The sequence below is a fragment of the Hippocampus guttulatus genome, chromosome 7, assembly GCF_054856545.1.
Source record: "Hippocampus guttulatus isolate MCC_2025c chromosome 7, RoL_Hgut_1.0, whole genome shotgun sequence".
NCBI classification, from domain to species: Eukaryota; Metazoa; Chordata; class Actinopteri; order Syngnathiformes; family Syngnathidae; genus Hippocampus; species Hippocampus guttulatus.
The window spans coordinates 4,086,920-4,110,869 of record NC_141267.1 but is presented as its reverse complement, the minus strand read 5'-3'; the positions used below and the strand labels follow the sequence as shown (position 1 = coordinate 4,110,869).

Sequence of the window (23,950 nt, the reverse complement as noted above, 5' to 3'; positions counted from 1 at the left end):
CTAACCGATACACCATCCTGTACCCTATATACCCCCAAACTGATCCAGCCTGATTATCCTCCCCAACACTTGGACTGTAAATAAAAAAGGTGACTTCTCCGTCATACTGAAAACCAGCGGCCACGAGAGAACACATTTTACCTGTGTTTTCAGCTGTGCAGCATCGGGCCTAAAGCTGCCACCGATGATCATTTTTAAGCGGCTGACTATAGAAATAATTTCATATACAGTATATTTTCCCATTTATATGATTTGCATTATTCTATTTAAAGCCTAGTGGGCTGCAGTATTTCTCCTCGTAATTACGCAAATGTGCATCAAGATCTCTCTTCGTCTGGCCTCTTATTATGTGTTTCAGCGTAATTTCCTTGTGCAAGTGCATTTATCATGCTCATAAAAATATTGAGATTATTTTAACCTAAAGAAATGTTGCGTTTTTTTTCTGCAGGGGTTCAGCGGGGGACCGCGTCCGCGGCCTCACCCGGAGGCGCTCCAGGCGGCAGGGACGCAGAAGCAAACCCCCGCCTACTCATTGGCCAGCGGTTTATAATATGGTGCGGCGCATACAGAATAATTTAAAAAAAAAAAAGAAGATTTTTCTTCATAAATCTGAGCATGCGGCTCTTAATCAGGTGCGGTCTGTAGCCCAGAATTTACGGTAATAAATGTTTTATAAAATTTTAAAATTTAAAAAAGTGACATTGGATAATATATCACGGCACACCTAACGATCTCTCACGGCACAGTGGTTGAAAGTCACAGCACTACAAGCTTTCTGCAAAAGTCTAATCCAACCTCAGCAAGCCACAGTGACCTCTACTGCTTCGTTCGGAAACTGCAACAGCAACCACCACACTGGTTTACACATGCGCAGTACAGTGGCGGTTCTGGATCAATTTCACTGAGGGGGCCGGGCTGGGGCCAGGGGTTTTGATGGAGGGGCACATTCAACCCAGGGCTAAAAAGACAGATTCGAAATCTTATTTGACTTTTTATTTCATCAAACTTTGAAAGCATTGTAGTCATAACATTACAGTGATGAGGAAAAAAAACAGTATTAGGAGGGCTAAAATGTCTGCAAGCGTAACAACACGCCATGTCCATCTGTTGAGAATATTCAAGCCAGGGGATGATATGGTACCAGACCTGCCTTGAAGCTCCTTCTCCTGTCCCCCATCAGGGTCCTGGGAAACAGTTTTAGGTCTGGCTGCATTGGCGGGTCCTCTTTACATCAACTGATGTCTGTGGACAAAGACAAACCAAATAACACGTATTTGATAAACATGTAAACACAAGTTCTGCATGGACACAGCATATTCACTAACCCGCTACACTTACATTGCTGAGGCACTCAGACATACACAATTGTCTAAAATGAATTGATTGATGCTATTTATTAATTGTATTCATTATTTTTTTATTGTATTAAATTAATACATTCTCAAGCCTGACCGGGGACAAAAATTGCAAATACACTGAAGCTAGATGTTTTACATGCATATAATTATCCAAATTTTAAAAGGCAATGTCTTATATATTGATCCTGTTCAATAAAAATAAAAGGGAGACTAAAAAAGTTACACACACACAGGCACGCGCACACACACACACACACACACACACGCACACACACACACACAAAACAGGATCGTGTTCTTTTCAGCATCACATACCTGATGGTCCAGTGCTTGTTGAAGTGCAAATATCCTCTGTTTGTGTCTCACACTCCACTTCAGTTGCAGTCTCGTCTTCCTCATTCTCAGGATCTTCATTTGTATCCCTTTCCTGCTCTGTGTCCTCGCTCTGAAAATAAATGAATCCCGTGTCCTCTGACTCTCCCTCTCTGGTGCTTTCAACTTGCTCCTCTTCAGAACACTCACCACCATCATCATCTGACTCTCTCTCTGTGTCTGGATCAATTTGTTTCTTTTTCAAATAGAAATATGATGTAATGTCCGTTTTTCTTTTCATTTTTAACGTTAAATGTTTAAGTGAAGAGGAATTAGAATTAATAATGCTACTGTTGGGGGCTTGTTTCGTTTTGTGATTTTACATCGAAAATATAAATGGTGTGTCGAAAATAGCACTCGTGTCGTGGTAATTTCCTTCTCTGCGGACTGCTTCTCATTTTCCCGCTCATTTTTAAGTGGTGCAGCGCACTAAAGGGTCCGACTCGAATGTTAAGCCACGCACTTTTGTTCCACCTTTCGCGTCGGCGACTCGGCGCGTTCTGCGTAATCTACGCTCGGAAGGGGGGCCACAGGGGGGGCCAGAATCAGTGCTACAGGGGCACTGGCCCCCGTTGCCCCCCCGCCCCCCCAGAACCGCCACTGGCGCAGTAGTACTGGAAGTATTTGTTTCAGACGCAGCATGAACGTTAGATTGCTAAAATGGCGACAAAAGCGACCTTTGCATACCACGGAGTTAAGAAAAGAAAAGCTTTAACGCTTGAAAACAGGATAAAGGTGATATAAATGAAAGATGGAGAAAGCAAAATAAAAGACATTATGCAATAAATTGATGTAAGTAAATGCTGATCGTAAATTTCACAATTGCTTTCCCTTTGTTTCTGTCTACGCTGGTTATATGAAGTGTCAAATACAATACAATACAATACATGCTGATTTATATAGCGCTTTCACAACAGCGGCAGCTGTAACAAAGCGCTTAACAAAACAGTTAACATAAAGTAAAATAATAAACACAACACATAACATAAAACACGGACAGCCGTGCAGTCCTAACCACTTTTCCGTCACACGTTTTGTTGTTTGAAGCAGTTTGAGATGGAGGAGAGAATCAAAGTGTCCTTTATATAAATATAAATAAGTGGATGCTCATACTTATGCACTATTGGAATAAAAATATAGAGTAGACATATACGTTTTTTTGTGTGTGGTCATGTTTACGTCTGATATCAAATTTGCTACAGTGAAAAGTCTCCTGTTGTGAAAAATTTCGTGCTGCAAACATGATTTTGTTGAAGAGGAGTTTCACTGTCGTCCAGAAATTGCGGTAGTTGTGGCGTAAAGGTTACATTCACGAACGCTTTACTGCACCTCTAGCTAGATTCCATTAACTTGGACATAACTTGCCCTTTCAACAGGACAAAGAAACCCAAAAACACATGACAGCTACTTTTGGAGTGGATAAAAAGAGGAGGCCAAAATTAAACTTCTGGATTTTCTTACAAAATCCCAACCAAAACCTTAATTATAGACGATGGTTAAATGTTGGGTCAGTGCTAGGAAAGCAACCGACCTACAAAAACACTACTAATTCTGAAGAGTAGTCAAATATAAACCTGAAGCTTGTCTCCATGCATCTGACCCCCTTTACCTGAGCTAACGATGCTGAACACATTACCACTATGGGTTGTACTTCATGGGCACAAGCTTGGCCGCCAGGCACTAAAGAGGAGCATGGTGGCCAACCCCAAACTGAAGGAGAACGTCTGTGAATGTGTTTGTTCATCATGGGGGGATTTCTGAGCAGCGCTTTGTGTGGTCCATTACCTTGGACTTCTTTGCCCTTGGTGACAATGTCAGGAATGTGGAAAATTTAGCGCCCAGAACTATCAGGTCACAGAAACACCACTCCACTGTTGTATTGAGTGTCCAAAACATACGGCCGCAAATCTGACGACACGACTACAGAGTCCATCATCAAGCTGCAGCCTAGGGTGTCCTGGTGTCAAGTAAGCATATGGACACCCTTATGTTTGAAAATTAGTGTTATGGACAATCCATGATGAGCACAGGAGTCCAGTAACAGCATAGAATTCTGGTTCAGACTGGGGGATGGGGATGGGGGAGGGGCGTTCCTCACGATAACACCCTTCCAGGTCCCACTGCCATTGCCCATATGATCACTGAAGTCCCCCAGACTTATGAGAGAGTCCCTTTGGAGAGCACTCTCCAAAGCACCTTCCAAGGACTCTAAATAGGGTTGGTACTCCGAACTGGTATTTGATGCAAAGGCACAAACAGTAGTCAGCAGGAACCGTTACTCGACCCGAAGGCAAAGAGAGGTGTCAAATCTCGCTAACCACAGGACTATCAGGCCTTATCATACATTTCCAGGCCAGGAACAGTCCTGACCGACTGTTTGTTTCAAGCAGGGGTGCCCAAGCAGTCGATCGCAATCGAGCGAGCGGTAACCCACGGACTGGTCCCAAGTCAGCTAGTTGTGATGGGTGAAGGGGGAAATGGAAATTAAATACATACAATTATTTGTGTGTTGTACCCTAAGCATCCTATAAGTTTCACTTTCACACAAGAGTAATTAAAAAATAAACCACATGGAGGAGGATATTGAGACATTTGTGGGAAATACCACCCCACATCCCAAAATCATCTAAGTATATATTAAAAAAAATCTTACTTCATCCACCAACAACACCGTGGTTTCAATTCTGGGGGCAGGGTTGCTGAATCGCTTCTCCAGGAGGGAAGCTGCATGGTCAGCTGTAGCCTTCTGACCAGTTAGTTTCTGTGGAAACAAAACATTCATTTATTTAAATTCAATAAGACTGTTCAAAATACACACATAAACAAAAAAGGACACACACGCATACACATATATTGGAGGTAGGAAGATATATAGATAAAGAAATAGACCTCCATGCTGTTTTTACAGACATGGAGGTCGACAGATCTGCGTATGTCACACGTCTGTAACTACCGGTAGATCGCATCTGAATGATTGACCTGTGTTGTTCAGTTGGAATGATTTCAATCAGAATTATTCCTTATAAATATACAGTCAAACCTAAATTTTCGAACATCTCTGTTCTCGACCAAATCGGTTTTCGACTAAAAATTTTGAGTTTTTTATGCCTCAGATTACGACCGAAAATCGGTTCTCGACCAAACTGAGCGCACTTGAATGCGCCACGCGACACCTCTCGCCTTCCTTACACGAGGAAGTGACGCTTCCTCGGGTAGACGAGGAAGTGACGCTTACTCGTGTAGCGTTCCATTGTGAGCAAACGTGTTCAATAAAGATTTTTTTTTAAAAAGAGCGTGGTTTCGGTTTTCGAACAGCCTTCTGGAACAGATTATGGTCGGAAACCGAGGTATGACTGTACATGTAAGAGGGAACACAACTCCTATTCTGGCAAAACAAACAGCATCCAACAAATGCAGTGCAGCTCAATTTCTAGCTAACATCATAGCGAGCCTTAAACTTTATTGTAATGTGAAGTCTCATAGAATGCGTATGGTCCCTGAAAGAAAGAAAGAAAGGGGTTCAATTCCCACTTGGGACGATATGAGCAAATAACCATCCAGTGTGGGTCCTTGGGCAAGACCCTTCACGCGAATGGCTACCTCATACAATGATGAGAGACAATAAAACGAATGACGTCGCCGGGCCAAACAAGGTCTGCGTCAGGTGCTGGGGAACCAGAGCACCTTGATGGGCTTGATGAAAAATGGGCTACTGAAACAAAGCGGAGATGGGCGAGATGCGATAACATGGCTCTGTTGGAATGCTACTCCTCAAGCAACCCTAATCAGAGGGATTACATGCAGAGAATGTGGGCTCAATGGTTACTTGGCAACCCACAGTCTCGGTTGACCACAAAACAACTCGTAGCTCAGTGTTCCAACATCCACAAACGGATTGCTATCACAACTTGAGATTGATGAGGTAAAACACAGATTCCATGGTGAAGGCCCCCAGGCTGCCAGATCAGAAGAGGAGGTTATACCAGAGATTGGGAGGCAAGGATAACTGCGCAGAACCCTCAAGCTTCCTGCCCTCTGGTAGAGGACCCGAGCTGAATGTGGGACGGATACCACCCAAGGGGTGAGACGAGTAATTTTTTTTTAAGTAGTAGTATCTTCACATAAATGCATTTCATTTATCATTAATATCATTAATAAAAGTAATTTGAGACTTCATCATAAGTGTGAATTTAATTAGCGGCGCCTTAAAAGACAATACATCTTTATTTGCGCTTTCAGATACAGCTGCGACAATGCGCTTTACAGAACCGTAAACATTAAATAACAAACAACACAGAACATAAAACATTATGGATATGTCAGCGATCATAACCACTATTCCTGCAAACGCCTTGTTATGTGAAGCAGTTATAGATGAAAGAGCCTACCGCCCTACGCACTCTTGAGGACTTGCACACCGCAAGAACCAAGACAAGGGCATGGAAAATCCGACTGGACCCCCCACACCCTGCCCACCACCTTTTCCAGCTACTCCCTTAAGGTAAGCCGTACCGATCCATGCGCCCCAAATCCAGATGACATTCAAACAGCTTCTTCCCTCTCGCCTTTAACTCCCTGAACAGTAACCCAAGCCTGCCATTCCTTGTGTGTTCAACATAATTGGCCAATAAAGATGATTCTGAAGAGGAGAGAATCAAAGCGTCTTTTATCTAGTGGATCAGAGACGCCATGCTCAAAACGTGCACACATCTGCGACAAGCTAAGTTTGAAAGTAAACAAGCAGTGGTCTGTTCATTAAAAAAGAAATTGTTTCATTTCTATCCAATGAGAATCTGCTTCAATTCGAAGCACAGAGTCTCAGGTCTGAAAACAAGCCATCTCGTGACCTCTGCGTCCCACGTCCGAGACGCATCATTTTCCAGCCAGACGCACAGTTCCAAATAATGTGCGTTTTTGGGGCGCAAGGAAATTTCTTTGTCAAAAAAAACAACTACAACAAAACTACGGTAAATATTTTTTTCCAGCAACGAACACAGTTTAAATTGCCGCCATTGTTGTTTTGTTCTCGTGTGACGAGATTTCCGTTCTCGCGAGATGAGATTGGCGAGATCGGCCTTCACTTTGTGGAAAGCAGATGATTGCCAAGTTGTGTAACGTTAAAACAAGTGTTGCGAACAAGTGTTGCGAAAGTTTATTGCAGAGATATGAACTCAAAAACTGAACCACTGGATGAAATAAGAACCTATTTCTGAGCAAATCTTGTATGCCTGAATTATTCAAATTTTTGCAGCATTTGTTTATACGAAATAAACCTATTATCAATGTATATTGGATTGGATTGCTTTATTGTCATTACACATTAGTGCAACGAAATTATCATTGAACAGGCACGCTCTGCACAAGAAACATGAAAAAACAATGACGAACATGGGATACAGTGCAAAGGGCCTGTCGGTACTCGCTATGTAAAGCGCCCTGAGATCTGAGTACAGGAAAGGAAACCACTAGGGAGGGAGAGGTTAAAAAAAACACGCTCAAACTATCCTCTTTCTGAGGATAAAAAGGGTCGAGGAGAAAAAAATACCTCAGCACAGAAACAAGCATATGACAGTTACAAGTCACAAGACATAACATGTAATGAGGGGATGGGTGGAAAAGGGGGGAAGGGGGGCGACGTGGCCTGTCCGACCAGCTGCTCAGCCAATCCGCAGATCAGATTCACGTGACGGGGGAAAAACAGGAACAATGAAGGCGGTGATTTCAAGGGTGTGTATGCGTGTGTGATTGTCCGGTTGTGTGTTTGTATTCAGGCTGCAGCTGCTTCGTCAAGTTCCTGGCTTATCAGTCCATGGCCGAGAAGGAGGGGGTGGTGGTAGGGCACTAGCTTCCATGCGTACATTCTTCCAGGGGAGATAGCAGATGTTTTGGGAATGGCTGCCAACAATTCCAGACAGCCTTGAGTCCGTGGTCTGTGTCTCTTCAATGGCGCCGATCAGCCAAATCCGCAATTTTCGTTTGTGAGAGAGAGCGCGGATCCCAACTTCTCAAAGATGTTCGCCATCCACAGTCTGAGTGTTGGACATCCGCAATAATCCATCCTTAAAGACCGGCGGCCTCTTTGCTTCCAATAAAGCTGCTCCCGTCGGTTGAATTTTACGATAGATCAGGAAACTAACACCAAACAGCAGCATACCTGCTATCCTTCCTTCCTTCCTTCCTGGGCAATCGGCCCCCGTCAGGGACTTGCCCCCCCTCCCGGGTCCCACACCTGGTACGACTCTCGCTGGGGTTCACACTCAGTGCGGGCCCCGGAAGGGCCCTCGCCTGATTTTTGTTTAAGGAGGGTTGTGGGGCGGCTACTCCCACTTCCCTCCGTTCCAGCGGGGTGAGCCCTGGGCGCCTCACCTTCCGGTGAGGCCCCACCTCCTCCCCCGCCGGCTGGTGGGCAATTAGCCGCAACTGGGGCCCAAGAGCCCCGGCGTTCCCCCCTCGCGCCACTTGGAGGCATCCCACCACGCGAGGCATACCTGCTATCAGGGCCGATCATGTCGATGTCTTCCTCATCCTCAACGGACAGTATTGACAGGCACACCAGCAGCAAATGTCCCCAAGCGGCAAGTTGGCTCCCCACTGCCTGCTCTTCTCGTCGAGAAAATGTTGTTGATGGTATCGAGAGACCAGTCAACTAATTCCATGGTTTGTTTTAGGATGAATATACGGCAGGAGGCTAGTAAAAGTCATACAAGGACAGCACAAAGACTGAGTGGCGAGCAGGGGAGGGTGAGGGAAAGGGCAGAAGCAGAGCAGAAAAGTGTCCGCCTTTGTCGAGAGCCAAGCAGAAAAGCATATTGTTGTTGTTTGTGTTATTATCATATGCAATTGAATAAGTAGACCATTTCAGAATTCAAAATTTGGGACTCTCTAAATGCATAATGGGACTCATACTTTTCTGATCAGCGAGTCGCTGGGACTCGCAGGGCTCAAACTGTATCCATCCATCTTCTACCGCTTATCCGGGGCCTGGTCGCGGGGGCAGCAGCTTTAGCAGGGAAGCCCAGACTTCCCTCTCCCTAGCTACTTCTTCCAGCTCTCCCCGGGGATCCCAGGCCAGCTGGGTGACATAGTCTCTCCAGCGTGTCCTGGGTCGTCCTCGGGGTCTCTCGGTGGGACATGCCCAGAACACCTCACCAGGGAGGCGTTCAGGGGGCATCCGAATCAAGATGCCCAAGCCACCTCATCTGGCTCCTCTCGATGTGGAGGAGAAGTGGCTCCACTCTGAGCCCCTCCCGGATGACCGAGCTTCTCACCTTATCTCTCAGGGCCACCCTGCGGAGAAAACTCATTTTGGCCGCTTGTATCAGTGATGTCGTTCTTTCGGTCAAGACCCATAGCTCATGACCATAGATGGGGGTTGGAACGTAGACCTACCGGTAAATTGAGAGCTTCGCCCTTTGGCTAAGCTCCTTCTTTACCACGACAGACCGATTCAACGTCCGCATCACAGCAGACGCTACACCGATCCGCCTGTCGATCTCTTGCTCCCTTCTGCCCTCACTCGTGAACAAGACCCGAAGATACTTAAACTCCTCCACTTGGGGCAAGATCTCCTCCTCGAACCGGGGGGAGGGGGGCACTCCACCCTTTTCCGACTGAGGACCATGGTTTCAGATTTGGAGGTGCTGATTTTCATCCCAACCGCTTCACACTCTGCTATGAAATGCTCCAGTGAGAGTTGGAGAGCCCTGCTTGAAGGAGCCAACAGTACCACATTATCTGCAAAAAGCAGAGATGCAATACTGAGGCCACCAAAACGGACCCCCTCAATACTTCAGCTGCGCCTAGAAATTCTGTCAATAAAGGTTATGAACAGAATCGGCAACAAAGGGCAGCCTTGGTGGAGTCCTACCCTCACTGGAAACGATTCCGACTTACTGCTGGCAATGCAAACCAAACTCTGACATCGGTGGTATAGTGACCGAACAGCCCGTATCAGGGGGTTCGGTACCCCAGACTCACGAAGCACCCCCCACAGAACTCCCCGAGGGACACGGTCAAATGCCCTCTCCAAGTCCACAAAACACATGTAGACTGGTTGACCCTGCTAAGGGTGTAGAGCTGGTCCACTGTTCCATGGCCGGGATGAAAACCACACTGCTCCTCCTCAAATTGAGGCTCGACTTCCTGACGGACCCTCCTCTCCAGCACCCCTGAATAAACCTTACCAGGGAGGGTGAGGATTGTGATCCCTCTGTAGTTGGAAAACAACCTCCGGTCCCCCTTTTTAAAAAGAGGGACCACCACCCCGGTCTGCCAATCCAGAGGCACTCCCCGCTGACCACGCGATGTTGCAGAGGCGTGTCAACCAGGACCGCCCCACAACATCCAGAGCCTTGAGGAACTCCGGGCGGATCTCATCCACCCCTGGGGCCTTGCCACCGAGGAGCTTTTTAACGACATCGGTGACTTCGACCACAGAGATAGGAAAGCCCACCTCAGAGTCCCCAGACTCTGCTTCCTCAAAGGAAGGCGTGTTGGTGGAGTTGAGGAGGTCTTCGAAGTACTCCGCCCACCGGCTCACAATGTCCCGAATCGAGATCAACAGCGCCCCATCCCCACTGTACACAGTGTTAGTGGTGCACTGTTTGCCCCTCCTGAGACGTCGGATGGTGGACCAGAATTTCCTCGAAGCCGTCCGGAAGTCTGCTTCCATGGCCTCACCGAACTCTTCCCACGCCGGAGTTTTTGCCTCGGCGACCACCGAAGCTGCATTCCGCTTGGCCAGTCGATACCCGTCAGCTGGCTCTGGGGTCCCACAGGCCATAAAGGCCCAATAGGACTCCTTCTTCAGCTTGACGGCATCCCTTACTGCTGGTGTCCACGAGCGAGTACGGGGGTTGCTGCCACGACAGGCACCAACCACCTTACGGCCACAACTCAGATTGCCCGCCTCAACAATAGAGGCATGGAATATGGTCCACTCGGGACATGGGAAAAGCTCTGTCGGAGGTGGGAGTTGAAACTCCTTCTAACAGGGCATTCCGCCAGATGCTCCCAACAAACCTTCACAATACGTTTGGGTTTGCCAGGTCGAACCGGCATCTTCCCCCACCATCGGAGCCTACTCACCACCAGGTGGTGATCAGTTGACAGCTCCGCTCCTCTCTTCACACGAGTGTCCAAAACATGCGGCCGCAAATTCGATGATACAACCACAAAGTCAATCATTGAACTGCGGCCAAGAGTGTCCTGGTGCCAAGTGCACATATGGACACCCTTATGTTTGAACAAGGTGTTTGTTATGGACAATCCGTGACGAGCACAGAAGTCCAATAACAAAACACCACTCGAGTTCTGATCGGTGGGGCCGTTCCTCCCAATCACGCGCCTCAAGGTCTCACTGTCGTTGCCCACATGAGCATTGAAGTCCCCCAGCAGAACAAGGGAGTCCCCAGCAGGATTACTCTCCAGCACACCCTCCAAGGACTCCAAAAGGGGTTGGTACGCTGAACTGCTGTTGGGTGCGTATGCACAAACAACAGTCAGGACCACCCACCCTAAGGCGGAGGGAGGCAACCCTCTCGTCTACCGGTGTGAACCCCAATGTACAGGCACTGAGCCGGGGGGCAATGAGTATGCCCACACCTGCTCTGCGCCTCTCACCGTGGGCAACTCCAGAGTGGAAGAGAGTCCAACCCCTCTCGAGAGAACTGGTACCAGAACCCAGGCTATGTGTGGAGGTAAGTCCGACTACATCCAGTCGGACCTTTTCTACCTCGCACACCAGCTTGGGCTCCTTCCCTGCAAGAGAGGTGAAATTCCATGTCTCTTGAGTTAGCTTCTGCAGCCGAGGATCAGACCGCCAGGGTCCCCCCACGCCTTTGGCTGCCGCCCAGCTCACACTGCACCTGACCTCTTTGGCCCCTCCCATGGGTGGTGAGCCCATGAGAAGGAGGACCCACGTTGCCTCTTCGGGCTGAGCACCCATGGGTGCAGGCCCAGCCACCAGGCGCTCGCCAATGAGCCCCACCCCCAGGCCTGGCTCCAGAGGGGGGCCCCGGTGACCCACGTCCGGGCAAGGGAAACTGGGTTTCATTTATTTTGTTCTTCATAAGGGGTTTGTGAGCCGCACTTTGTCTGGTCCCTCACCTAGGACCTGTTTGCCATGGGTAACCCTGCCAGGGGCATAAAGCCCCAGGCAACTTAGCTCCTCGGATCATTGGGACACACAAACCCCTCCACCACGGGAAGGTGACGGCTTACGGAGGGGAACTGTAAAATTATCACTGAAATACGCATCCGCACTCCACGCCAACACTCTTCTCTCCTCATCCTCAGATCCAGCAGCCATACATCCAGTCGCACCAACGGACTGTCCAACAGCGCCGACATCGCCGCTGAACAAAACAGGGCTGCGAAAAACGCTGCCCATTGCAGGCGCAAAAAAACAAGCGCCCCGGTGCTGTCAAGGGGCGACAGTCAAATTCCTGTCCATCAAAATCAGTGCTGGTACACACGTGCTGCCGAGAAGACAACCATCAAGAACAGATTCTTCTTCTTTGATGAATGTCAAAAACAAAAAAAGCAGAGCTCTTGAAGAGCTCTCACAGACGGCTGCCAGCTACGGCGCCACCTTGAATAATGAACTGTTTAATTTGCGTGCAATCAGTGAGCAAGAAATAGCATTCAGTTACGAACTGGTGGTTAACCCTGGTTTAAACTATTCAAGGAAAAAAAAATTGTGTGTGGGGGGGGGATTCTTTTTAGTCACCGATTTTTGCAATTTGCTGCAGGTCTTGGTCTCCAGTGAAGGCTCATGTATTGTATTCTCTGTATTTCTCAGTACTGTATGTGTCATATCAAGTCAACTTGTGTTTTCAGTCATACCTGGCAATAAATATTTCTATTTCAAGAATGTATGCGACAAGACAAACATACGGAACAGTTTATTCACCTCAAGGATCTGAACATATGCCTGATGAGGGTCCGTCATCTTCATACCGTTGATCTCGATGAAGTGGAATGATGGGATCTCGTTCATGTTGGCTGCATTCCGCAGACAGCGAATTACCTCATGCACCGTTGCAGTTTTCCCCGTACCTGGCACACCTGAGATATACATACACCTAAAACACACCATGAACATTGTCACAGGGGTCAGCTTGGTTATTTTGATTATGCAGGGTCATGGCATTGACTATAACATCATATCCGGTGCACCTTAAATTATTCATAAAGTTTCAAGTTTAACACACTGTCATGTTACAGCCTTATTCCAACATGTAATTTCCATTATATGATTCTGAAACTTAAATAAAACTACACAAAGCTCTGCAAACTGATATAATTAGCCATTTTTTGCAGTGAATAAAGAATATACAGAATGCCTGTGAGGATTGTTATTCAAGGTGGGAATTAAACGGATTGTTCAGACTATACGTCACTCCGGACTTTAAGTCTTTAAGTCATTCCAGAGCACTTGAGCCAGAATATAAAATGCCTTAGAAACTGCAAGCTTCTTTTGGGCTCTTGGGATCACTGAAAGACCAGTGTCTTGTGAACGAAGGTTTCGGGACAGATCATAAGGTACCACTAAATCGACGAGATAGGAAGGTGCTAGGCTGTGTCGCGAATGCGATAAAGAAGGTGGCCATCGGTGGTAATGCATCACTTCTGTGACTTATTCTTCGTAACACCCTTTTGCTCACAAGGCAGCACCTTATCTTCTCTTATAATTTCACAAAATGGGAAATTTGGCAGAATTCTGCCTACACAGCAGGGGACATTTAGACATTGAGCCCAAGGGGAGCATGTTCCGCAGCGCTATTGTTGAGGTGGCCGAAGGGTGCTGCGCCTGTAACGTGGCCTGTCGTGGCGTCAACCTCTCAACTCGTTTGTGACCGTCTAGCTCAGGGGTGCCAAACCTTTTTTGTCCCAAGGGCTACTTTTCAAGGAGCCAACCTCCGGAGATCTACCAGTCCAGTGTCAACATCTGACCCCCCCCCCCCCCCTCCCACACACACACACACACACACACTAAAAGTCCCTGGGCAGCCAACTGGCTGGATTCGTTTCACCATTGATCTGCAAATGAGGCAAACTCTGGTGTGAACAACACAACTCAGCAATGACCGTTTGCATGGTAATGTGAAGAAAACCACCACATTCCATTTGAACAAGGTGGGGGAAGAGCCTCACTTTGCTGCATTTACAGTACAATGTTGACAAAATGGATCGTTGAGTTGTTGGTTTGTCCTCTGGGCATTCTGGAGGGTTAAGAAAATCCTGGGACTTCTAGTACTAATCTGCATGATGAGCAATAGCCATTACTGACCTTAATATGAACCAAACAGAAAAAAACAGCTACAAAACAGGTAGATCTCCGTTTGATTTGGACTTGATGATTCATTTGCGAGAAAGCAGACTCGCACAAATAGGTTGATCCAAAAAGAGCTGTCAGGTTCAAAGCACATCTTCTGAGATTGGGATACTTCTCTGCCACCAGTAGTTTCCAGAACACTGCAGTGATCCCTTGATATTTTGCGCTTTGATTATCACGGCCTTGGTGCGTCGCGTTTTTTTCCCCCCCAAAGTACTGTATTCAGAAAAAATGCCGAATGACTCACAGAGGTTTTGTGCATGGCTGTAACTTGATTGGTTCCCAGCACCAACGCCGACCAATGACAGCACGAGCGGATCTATCCCATGATGCACAGCCATGTTGATTGGCTGTGCACCTTCTCAGCCCCGCCCAGCACCCTCCCTTTCTGTCTTATCACGTGGGTTACTCTTTGATCAGTGTCTAATCAAGTTGCCTAGATCAGTGTTGTTTACTATGCGCATTTGTGTGTGTGTGTGTGTGTGTGTGTGTGTGTGTGTGTGTGTGTGTGTGTGTGTGTGTGTGTGTGTGTGTGTAAACCTGGCGCGATCAACCAGCAGAGACTTCATTTGGGGGAGGGGCCACAACAGCTCCGGGCGCTGCTCATTGAGAACAACGTGCTTTCACCACACAGACTCCAAAAGTCTCCAATAACACCAGAAAAAGTCACGAGATTGTTGCTAGTCACATTTTTGAAGAAAAGAGTCGCTCGTGAGGATCTGAATATGCACTAAATATAGCGTCAAAGTCGCTAAGTTTGGCAACACTGACTTCCTGTCATGTCATTAAAAAAAACTAAAAAAAAATTGTTTTCCCCCAACACACCTCGCGGTCGCCTTGGGATCAGTCGTCAACTGGTTGGGCACCCCTGGACTAGCTGAAGGAGTTGCGTTTCCGGGACCTTTTGGTCTGTGGGAAATCAGGAGGCAGCTAATAGAAGGGACAGGTCAAATGGAATGCAACTTTGGTGGCCACTGTGGCAAAAATTCGGGTGTGAGTTAAGCAAGGTTGTGGAAAAAAAACTTTTGGATGGCTCTTTGGAAATTCTAGTCCTCCATCTCAGGAAGGAGAAGCAGGTCATTATCAACACTGTGTAGTGGGGATTAGGCACTGAAGACCTTGATTTGAGATGTGAATCGGTGGAATTTCTTTGAGCTGGACTCTGCTATCTGTGGGGTTGACGTCACTGGGGTGATGAAACAGCTCCTCAGTGGCAAGGCCCCGAGGGTGGATGACATCAACTCAGAGTTTCTCAAGGATGTGGATGTTGTGATTCTGTGTGGATTGACAAGCCTCTGCAAAATTGCTTGGATGTAATGGAAAATGCCTCTTGATTGCCAGAGTGGGGTGGTGGTCCCGCTTTTTTGAGACAGGGAATAAGAGGGTATGTTCCAACTACATGGGGATTCACAAGCCTCAGCTTCCCTGGCAGGGGTGCTGGAGTCGAATCTTCGTTTCAGGAGGAGCAGTATCCTGGCCATGGAACGATGATCCAGATGATAAGTGCTGTGGTTTCAGCGTCCCATTTGTCCGGCAGTTTAGTCGGTTTGAAAGGCATCTTACTCTCTAAATGTGTCAAAATTTAACCCAGTTCAGATAAGCAGAATTGTCCAACAGATCAGGCTAGTTATAAGAAAGTGGAAGTACAGTTTGACAGTTATGCAGTGGGAGCAAGCGGTGAACATGTCTCTGGCACGTGAACGCTAACAAATTCCCCTTGGTTCGTGTTAAAAACAAAAACAAACGAATAAATAAATACATAATACTTTAAAGGTACATTGAATAAGCATTCCACCCTGGAAAATGAACAATTCAAATTAGATATTATAAGTCAAAACTTCATGACATGTGATGAATCTTTGGAAACTTGAAGACTTGCCTTGGAACGTGAACTGGTATTACAGATTCAGCAGTTTGTTGGTTTAGATCTTATGTCTTAGAGAAGACACACCGTGTGGAGCCGTGAAAAAAATCTCTGCATTATATTTGACTCAACTCTCTCGTTTAGATCCCTGCAATATCACTCCGCAAAATCCTTCCCATTGTATCTATGACACCCAACGCACAATTCAAGGATTGTTACATCTCGCCTCAGTGTACTGTCACATGTTGCTTTCTGGTCTTCCCATGTCTAGTATTAAAAGCCTGCAGTTACAGTTTGCAAAATGCTGCAGCAATATTCCTGGCGAGGACAAAAAAAAAGTTCAAAGCTCATATTACAGCAATAAGGGGTGCTTGCACTGGCTTCCAATCCACTTGGGATGCTATTTTAAGGCTTTGTTACTTACTCATATAATATTAGACGGCTTAGCACCTTCCTATCTTGCCGACTTAGTGACACCGTACATTCTCTGCCACTGGTCAACACGCTGGTCTTTTGATGATTCAGAGAGCCAAAAAGAAGCGAGCAGGCTAGAGCGCATTCTCGATTTGGGCTCCAATACTCTGGAATGCCCTACCAGCAGAAATTAGAGTTGCTACCTCAGTAGAGATGCAAACATCTCGACTTCAGACTTATGTTTATTGTTTTTAATTTGCTTCTCCTCTCTCTTGACCCCTCCTCTCCTGCTTGGACAAGGGGTTAGGTAACTATGACTGAATCTGATGTTGAGGCGTTACAATGGAGAATTCCCCGTCAACCAACTAGGTCAGGTCTTGAGGAGGAACCAATTCCACGAAGGAGTCTTCCTGCGGTGTGTCACCTTATTGAAAGGACTCACACGTCCTGGTTGACATCGTAAAGCACCACGTTATGTTACCCACTCAGCATCCACTGCAGCATGGTCATCTTGGAAGGAGTTTTTGTCCTCCCCCCACCCATATGGGTTTTTGAGTTTTTCCTTGCCCGGTGGAGCTGCAATTACCGTATTGGCCCGAATATAAGACGGCCCTGATTATAAGATGACCCCCTCTTTTTTAAAACTCAAGTTTGAAAAAATACTTTTTGAACACCAAATTAATTTTTATACAGAAAATAATTACAGTACTGTACATCTGAAACAAATGATTATAACAATATTTGAGAGAAAAAGCATGTTATTTTGCCTCATTCAAATCTTAATATCTGAACATCTAAATATGTCAACTAAAGTGCAATCACATTCGTTAATGAATGGTTTCTGGTTTTTGAAATGTAAATTACATCATAACTTCTCCTCAGCTTCCGGTTAACCTGGATGATCTTTGACCCACTTTTCTCCAGATTGTCGCTACGTTTCTCCATTTTCTGTTATCTCTTCTATTATTTTCTTCTCTTTTCTTTCTTACGGCAATTTTTATTTTTCTTCTTTGTGCTACCGCTATTTTTATTTTTATTCTTCGTGACAGGGGTTCACTGTGGCCTGGGGAGTCAAGTTCAGCATTCGCTTCAATGATATCTGGCGCCATTTAGCGTCGTGAATGCGTATAATGTCTAGACCCTGAATATAAGATGACCCCCACTTTTTCAGTCTTATTTCAATGCAAAAAATGCCGTCTTATATTCGGGCCAATACGGTATTTGTCAACTGTTAGCTTTTGAAGCCATTTGAGACTCTTTTGTGACTAACGGTGATCCAAAAAAATTTGACTTGCTGGCAAGTAAATGCTGCCTTTGCTGTGTCCTGGTTAAAAAGCAAACAACTGTTCTAGTGTAGGTTATTTGAACTAAAGAGGTTCGCAAGTCGTTTACGACTGTTCCTATTAAAAGCTCGATAAGTGACTGTCATCTCACCCTCCTGTGCCATCAATGATTTTGGTCTCCACAAAATTGTAAATGTCTTGAAACTCTTGCTCCCTGCAGGGTAGAGACTCAGGCACCGATGACACGTGTAACCTAAACAAGATAAATAATAAAAAAGTGAATTTTTTTTAATAGATATCCTTTACTCAAGGTAAGCCTTTTTGCCATCTGGCATTTTACGAACCATATTACAAAGTGACATGTAAAAGGTTCAAAGGACAAAGGGTTTTGCCAAATACTGGAGAAAACATAAGATGAAATGTATTCAAAGCATTTAACATCCAGCCTTGGAATAGTTGCTGTTGTGAAAATCACACCGCATGGAAAAGGATGCCTTCCTCGTAACAACCACGGACCCCAAAGGCTGGATCGACATGACATTATTGTGCAACACAGTTGAGGATAGCATGAAGGCATGGCCCTCAACAACCCTTCCAATTCATAAGACACGGCCCCTTTGGAAAAATAATTGTATATCCCTGATACAGTGGTACCTCTACTTACAAACGTCTCTTCATATGAAATTTTCAATTTACGAAACACCTTAACAGGAAAATACTGCCTCTTGTTACGAAAGAAATGTCAAGATTCGAAAGGTAAAACTACAGGATGGGCTGCTACTAGCTGCTCCGAGTTTCCTGAATGCAACATGCTTATAGCTGCTCTGCCATTGGCATCTCCTGGCATCCCATTGGCTAAGAGGGACCTCTACCATTTGCGTAGATAGCTAAATAGATAGATATGTGTCTATGCAGCATGCTCGTCATTCGGCCCGAGGGCCATGAGGCGTTGCGATAGTTTTACGTCAAAGTGCATCACCCAGAAAACGTGTTCACCAGTCAGGCGATCGCTCACTATGCTGATGTTTGCCTTGGACATTTGTTAAAAGCCGACAAAAGCAAACGGCCTTGGATCAGTTCTTTACAAAAGGGCAGGCAAAAAACACTTCTGGAAGAGAGCATGAACTAAAGAGGGCAAAAAACCCCGAAAAAAGTTAAATGACCATGATTTTTATTCTTTATTCTTCGTTTTTTACATTATGCACAACTCTCATTTATTGTGCAATAATCTAATTGTCACATGTATTTGTGATAGATTTTTATGCATTAGAAAACATTTATGTATGAATTTTGGGGGGGCTTTGAACAAATTAAGGCATTTACATGGAAAACACGTATCTTTTTTCTAGTTAAGAAATTTCTTCCAGAACCAATTAATTTCGTAAGCAGAGGTACCACTGTATATGGTTTTCTCAGGCTATTGTCTTCATGATTGTGTCATGATTGCCTTTGTAGGTACCGTATTTTCACGACCATTCGACGCACCGTATGGTTGGGCGCAGTCTCATTAATGGGTGCTATTTCTGTATTTTACACATAGACAAAACGCACTGTATTATTGGGCGCAATTTTAAAGTGGTAAAACATACGCCAGCTTAAACATACGGCATGCATGCGCGCACGCTAAAAACACGTTAGCTTGTAGCATACGGTAGCATGCCAAGACATACAGATACAAGCTAAAAACACGTTTTTAAAAAGGCAACGGAAAACTGAGTTCCGTTGTATTTTATTTAGCCATCGTACAATGTACTCACGTTTTTCGATCAATCATCACCCAGAAATCCATCAAAGTCCTCATCCTCTGTATCAGAATTGAACAATTGTGCAAGTACCGGTAATCCATCAAAAACGCCGTGTTCCCTCTCGTTGTCAGTCACTCTCATTGCCATGTGGCTCCACGGAAATGATGCCGGCTTTGCCAAAAACTCGAACAACAGTGCAAGCAGACACGTTCGTCCAAGCAGCCACAATCCATTCGCAAATTGTGGCGTAACTCGCCCGGCGCTGCCTCTCACTCTTTGTAAAGTTGTGTTTGCCATCGATCATTCATTGTTCCCATGCCGTTCGCAACTTTACTTTGAACGCCCGTTTGATGCCGATGTCCAGCGGTTGGAGTTCTTTAGTCAAGCCTCCGGGAATAACGGCAAGCTCAGAGTTCATTTGCTTGACTTGGTTTTTCACCACTGCTGTGAGATGGGCACGCATGCCAAAAGCATAACCGACGGCTTGAAGTTTGAACTGAGCTTCGTAGGTGTGTCTCTTTGTAGAATTTATTTTCGGGGGTTCCTAGAAACCAAAACCAAAGTTGTTTTGCAACAATGCACATAGCCACACTCTATACAGGTGTTGGTACCTGCTTGGGGCGTACCTTTAGCGTCCACTTACACGCCCACCCTTCACTCATTGGCGGACTTCTTCCCCGCATGCCTGTCCTCACTCACATCTGCCATTTCTCTCTCTCGCTCTCCATATGTGTATATATATACACGCCCACCCTTCACTGATTGGCCGACTTCTTTGCCGCATGCCTGTCCACAGTCACTTCCGCCTTTTCTCTATATAAACAGCGTGTCGGCTGTCAGTCAGGTTTTGGAACTCAGCGCATAGACAAGACGCTCCGCATCATAAGGCGTCCTGTCCATTTTGGAGAAAATTTTAGACTTTTAATTGCGCCTTATAGTCGTGAAAATACGGTAATTAGGAAAATCTCTGCAAAATCTGTTGGCTTTTTTTTTAGTTTTGTTTGTTTAAATTCAACATAATGTCATAATTGTCACTGCACAAACAAACTCTACAGAGCAACGAAATTCACTGAACAGTACAAAAGTCATTTTAAAAAATTAATTTAAAAAAAAAGGATCGCCGACAGAGTGAGAAAGAACGAAGAGGCCTGATGAGTCACGGTTTATCGAGGAAGGAGGTTTTTACCTTGTTCTGGCCACTTCTAATATGTTGACAGGGTGGCGGGCTGGGATCAACCTGCTGGGGATAGTGGGGGTGCCAAGGCGAGGAGTGTGTGATGTATTGGCCGCTCCCTGTGTAAATGAGCAGATGTCAATCAGTGGAGATGAGCGAAGGAGCCTGTGAAAACATTTTACCGACACGTTTCCAACAAAATTAGATATTTAATACTATTTTACCTTCTTGTTTGGTGTTTTACGACATGTCTTGGTGGTCGACAGGTTTTTCTTTGAACGAGGCACAAGAGTCCCAGCGGTACACCGTCGACCTTTCTTTACTTGTACACTTTCATCACCATGAATCATTTCATCATCGTCACTGCTACTAGACAGCGCTTTATTGGATGGAACAAATTCTTCCTCGTCTTCTGTATCTGAGTCCAGGTTTTGCTGTTCATCCAGAAGATTTCTGATGACAAAGAAATGAAGTTGAATATTTAAAGAATTTCTGTTGCGAATCGGAACACTGTTCATTTTTGCACTCACAGCTGTTTTTTGATCCGAGAGGACACTAGTTGAGCGGACTTCCGTTTTGAGGTTATTGGTTTTGGGGCAGCTAGCGGGACTGGAGAGATCTCACTGTCCACTTCAGTCCTTATGAAATCCACCCAAAAAAGTGAACACATTATCACACACGCGCGCACACACATTATTATATATAGAGGGAGCACCGGGAAAATAAAACAAGGTCTCAGCAGTGCCAGCCCCTTTTTTTTTTTTTTTTTTTAATATTCGGAACAATCTCGATGCGTGACGCGTGTAACAAGCGTTCACTCTATGATTCTGTAACATTTGAGAGCTCCAGCCCATTTGCGGTTTTGTGTTTTAATGTCATTGTTTGAGGGGAGGACGGGGATCCTGCCGCACTTAGTGAAAAACCAAAATACAAATATAAAATACAAATATGATAGAACGACTGACTCACAAGGATGAAACAGCTCTGATTTGAGATTCACTGTCCATGTCAGAGACAGACAGTTTGTTCATGATGACAAGCGAGGGCTTCAGGGAGATAGAATCTGAGTTGGCAGGTCTTCTATGCATCTTCCCGCGTGGGGTGAGGTTGTAGGTTGGATGCAGCAATTGAGGGGGAGATGTCGACAACTTTTGAGCCAATTCCACCTCTGACTCAAACTCTTCATCGAGTAGCTGACTTAAGGAATCCTTGAAAGGCAGTGACTTCTTCTCTGGACCTGAAGTGAGCAGGATATGGAGAGAAGATGTCAAACATGTTTAACAATTATGCTCCAAACATTCAATAATACCCACAGAATACATTATATTGCATCGTAGAGCAATAAATCACATTTCGGGTAAAGTGTGTGACCTGAGGTCTGCACTTTTCATCCCTTCCAACTCTGCTGATTTTCTCACGAGTACAGTTGTAAAACTGAGGTAAGGAAATTTCAGCAATATACAGTAGTTGCAGCTAATACCTGGGGTCTTCCGTTTTCAGCAAGTGGAGAAACCCAGTCTTCTCCGCTGTGTATCTTTCGCAATGTGCAACGCAACCGCTTCGGTGATCGCTCTCTGCCGTGGCTGTTTCTTATCATTGTGCTTCCTTGTGTGAATGACTCCACAGTAAGCTGCTTTTTAATGGGAGTTTGTTGGTTGCGGTGTTGTTACTTTCAAAAAGCTTGGCATTTCGCGCACCTGACAGGACGCCTCTGTTTTAGATGCTTAAATATGTTTTTCTTAATTTGTTATTGTTCTTGCCTGGGCTGTCAACTTTTGACCAATCCCTGGGCGACATTGATCGGAAGGGGAGAGGATGGACATATCAAGAGCATGTCGGAGCGTTCACAGTCGATGATCTTGTGCGTCGCACACACACTCTTCATACTGTATGTTGCTCTGTGTTGTCCTCCACATTTATGCTTATCTTTCACCTCTCTACACGCCTCAATTCTCTAGCCTCCTCCACAGAACGTTTCAGATTTCCTCTACAAACCACTGCAACATGCCCATACGGCTGACATTTGTAACATCTCAATGGTGGTGGCCAATCCAGCATCACGGGGAAACACATCCTCCGCAGTGTTACTCTGTCTGACAGAACGGCGTACTAAAATTCAAGGCATACCAATACACTATTCACCTATTCCCCTCTCTAATGCGTTTGCATTCTGCTAATAAGATATCCTTTATTTGTCCCACACTGGGGAAATTTACAGCCTCCAGCAGCAAGAATGTAGGCAGAAAGAAGAAAGAAGAAAAAACAAACAAACACCGTTCAATTAAGTGCAATATAAATACAAAATGGATAAATCGCAGTGCTATTTACAGTTGTTTTTCACATTATTTAATTATTATTAATATTATTGTTGCTATTTTTATTCAGCAGCCTGACAGCAGTCGGTAGGAACGAGCGTCGGTATCTCTCCTTCTTGCAGCGCGGGTGTAACAGTCTCTGGCTGAAGGAGCTACCAAGTGCTGTCAGGGCGGGCTGGAGGGGGTGGGAGGGACTGTCCATCATAGCTTTTAGCTTAGTTAGCATCCTTCTGTTGCCCACCTCCTGTTGCCCATCCTGCTCACATCAGCTGCCACCCTGCCCCCCAAAGACTTTCCAAACCTGCACACAAAAGGTACTCCCGTTATCATTCCTCTCAGCCAGGACAACTACCTTCCTCACTTTCTTCTAGCAAAAACTTACACTCCATTGAAGTCTACTCTCCTGTTCCTTTGTCTGACGTATCACAAGTAGGTTTCCGTCCCTCCAAACCTTTGCCTCCTCCACGTCCCCAATCACCTTTTTCAATTCCCTTGACAATGTTACGAGACTTTTTTTTTCTCAAAACCTTTTTCCACCCAATGTAACCACTCCCATTCATCTGAGCTACTTTCCCCAAAAACACACTGACTTTCATGGCCCCAATCCCCTCCCTGTGCTTTCCCATGCGCCACTGCCTTCCAATTACTGTACCACAGTTCATGTCATCCTCCTCCATCTATCCCTGAGCACTCATCAGCATCCATTTCACTCCAATCCACAAGCTCCCATTCTTATTTCTCTTCTCTTCTCCGCATTCCTGTTAATTGTGCCTTTCCTTGCAATGAGCTTTAAACAAACTTTGCAGTATGCAGTCACCTTGGGCACATTTCTAGCTGCAAAACCAGACCAGTTCCAAACCACTGATGACACAACTCCTTTCGTGGGAACAAAAGCTTTGCTCTCTTTAGCTGTACCCAAGTTGCCTCGAGTGTGATGGAAACAAGGGAGAGGGTCAAAGTTGCGTAAGGCCATGGGGGCTCAAGGCTATTTTTATTACTAATTTGAAAAAAATCTTTCACAACAAAAAAATAATCTGGAAAAAAAACAGGGATATATGACTCAGGCCTATGCAGTTATTTAAAAAATT

The 23,950-nt window shown here is 45.5% G+C and overlaps 1 protein-coding gene across 5 annotated transcripts in view; it reads right to left on the bottom strand.

Annotated features, from left to right (window-relative positions):
- The window catches only part of orc1 (origin recognition complex, subunit 1), a 51,793-nt gene that overhangs the window by 17,055 nt on the left and 10,788 nt on the right, over positions 1-23,950 (bottom strand). For 3 of the 5 annotated variants that reach the window (XR_015101407.1, XM_086115965.1, XM_086115964.1), the window contains exons 6-12: positions 21,517-21,784; positions 21,078-21,185; positions 20,772-21,000; positions 20,560-20,666; positions 17,780-17,881; positions 12,643-12,814; positions 4,384-4,491 (exon numbers count right to left, since the gene is read on the bottom strand). Coding sequence is in view for 4 of the 5 variants with exons in the window: in XM_086115965.1 (XP_085972091.1) it covers positions 4,384-4,491; positions 12,643-12,814; positions 17,780-17,881; positions 20,560-20,666; positions 20,772-21,000; positions 21,078-21,185; positions 21,517-21,784 (1,094 nt within the window). In the remaining variant the exon portion in view is untranslated. The remainder of the gene's footprint in view (positions 1-4,383; positions 4,492-12,642; positions 12,815-17,779; positions 17,882-20,559; positions 20,667-20,771; positions 21,001-21,077; positions 21,186-21,516; positions 21,785-23,950) is intronic. The other 2 variants (XM_086115966.1, XM_086115967.1) reach the window with 2 other exon arrangements.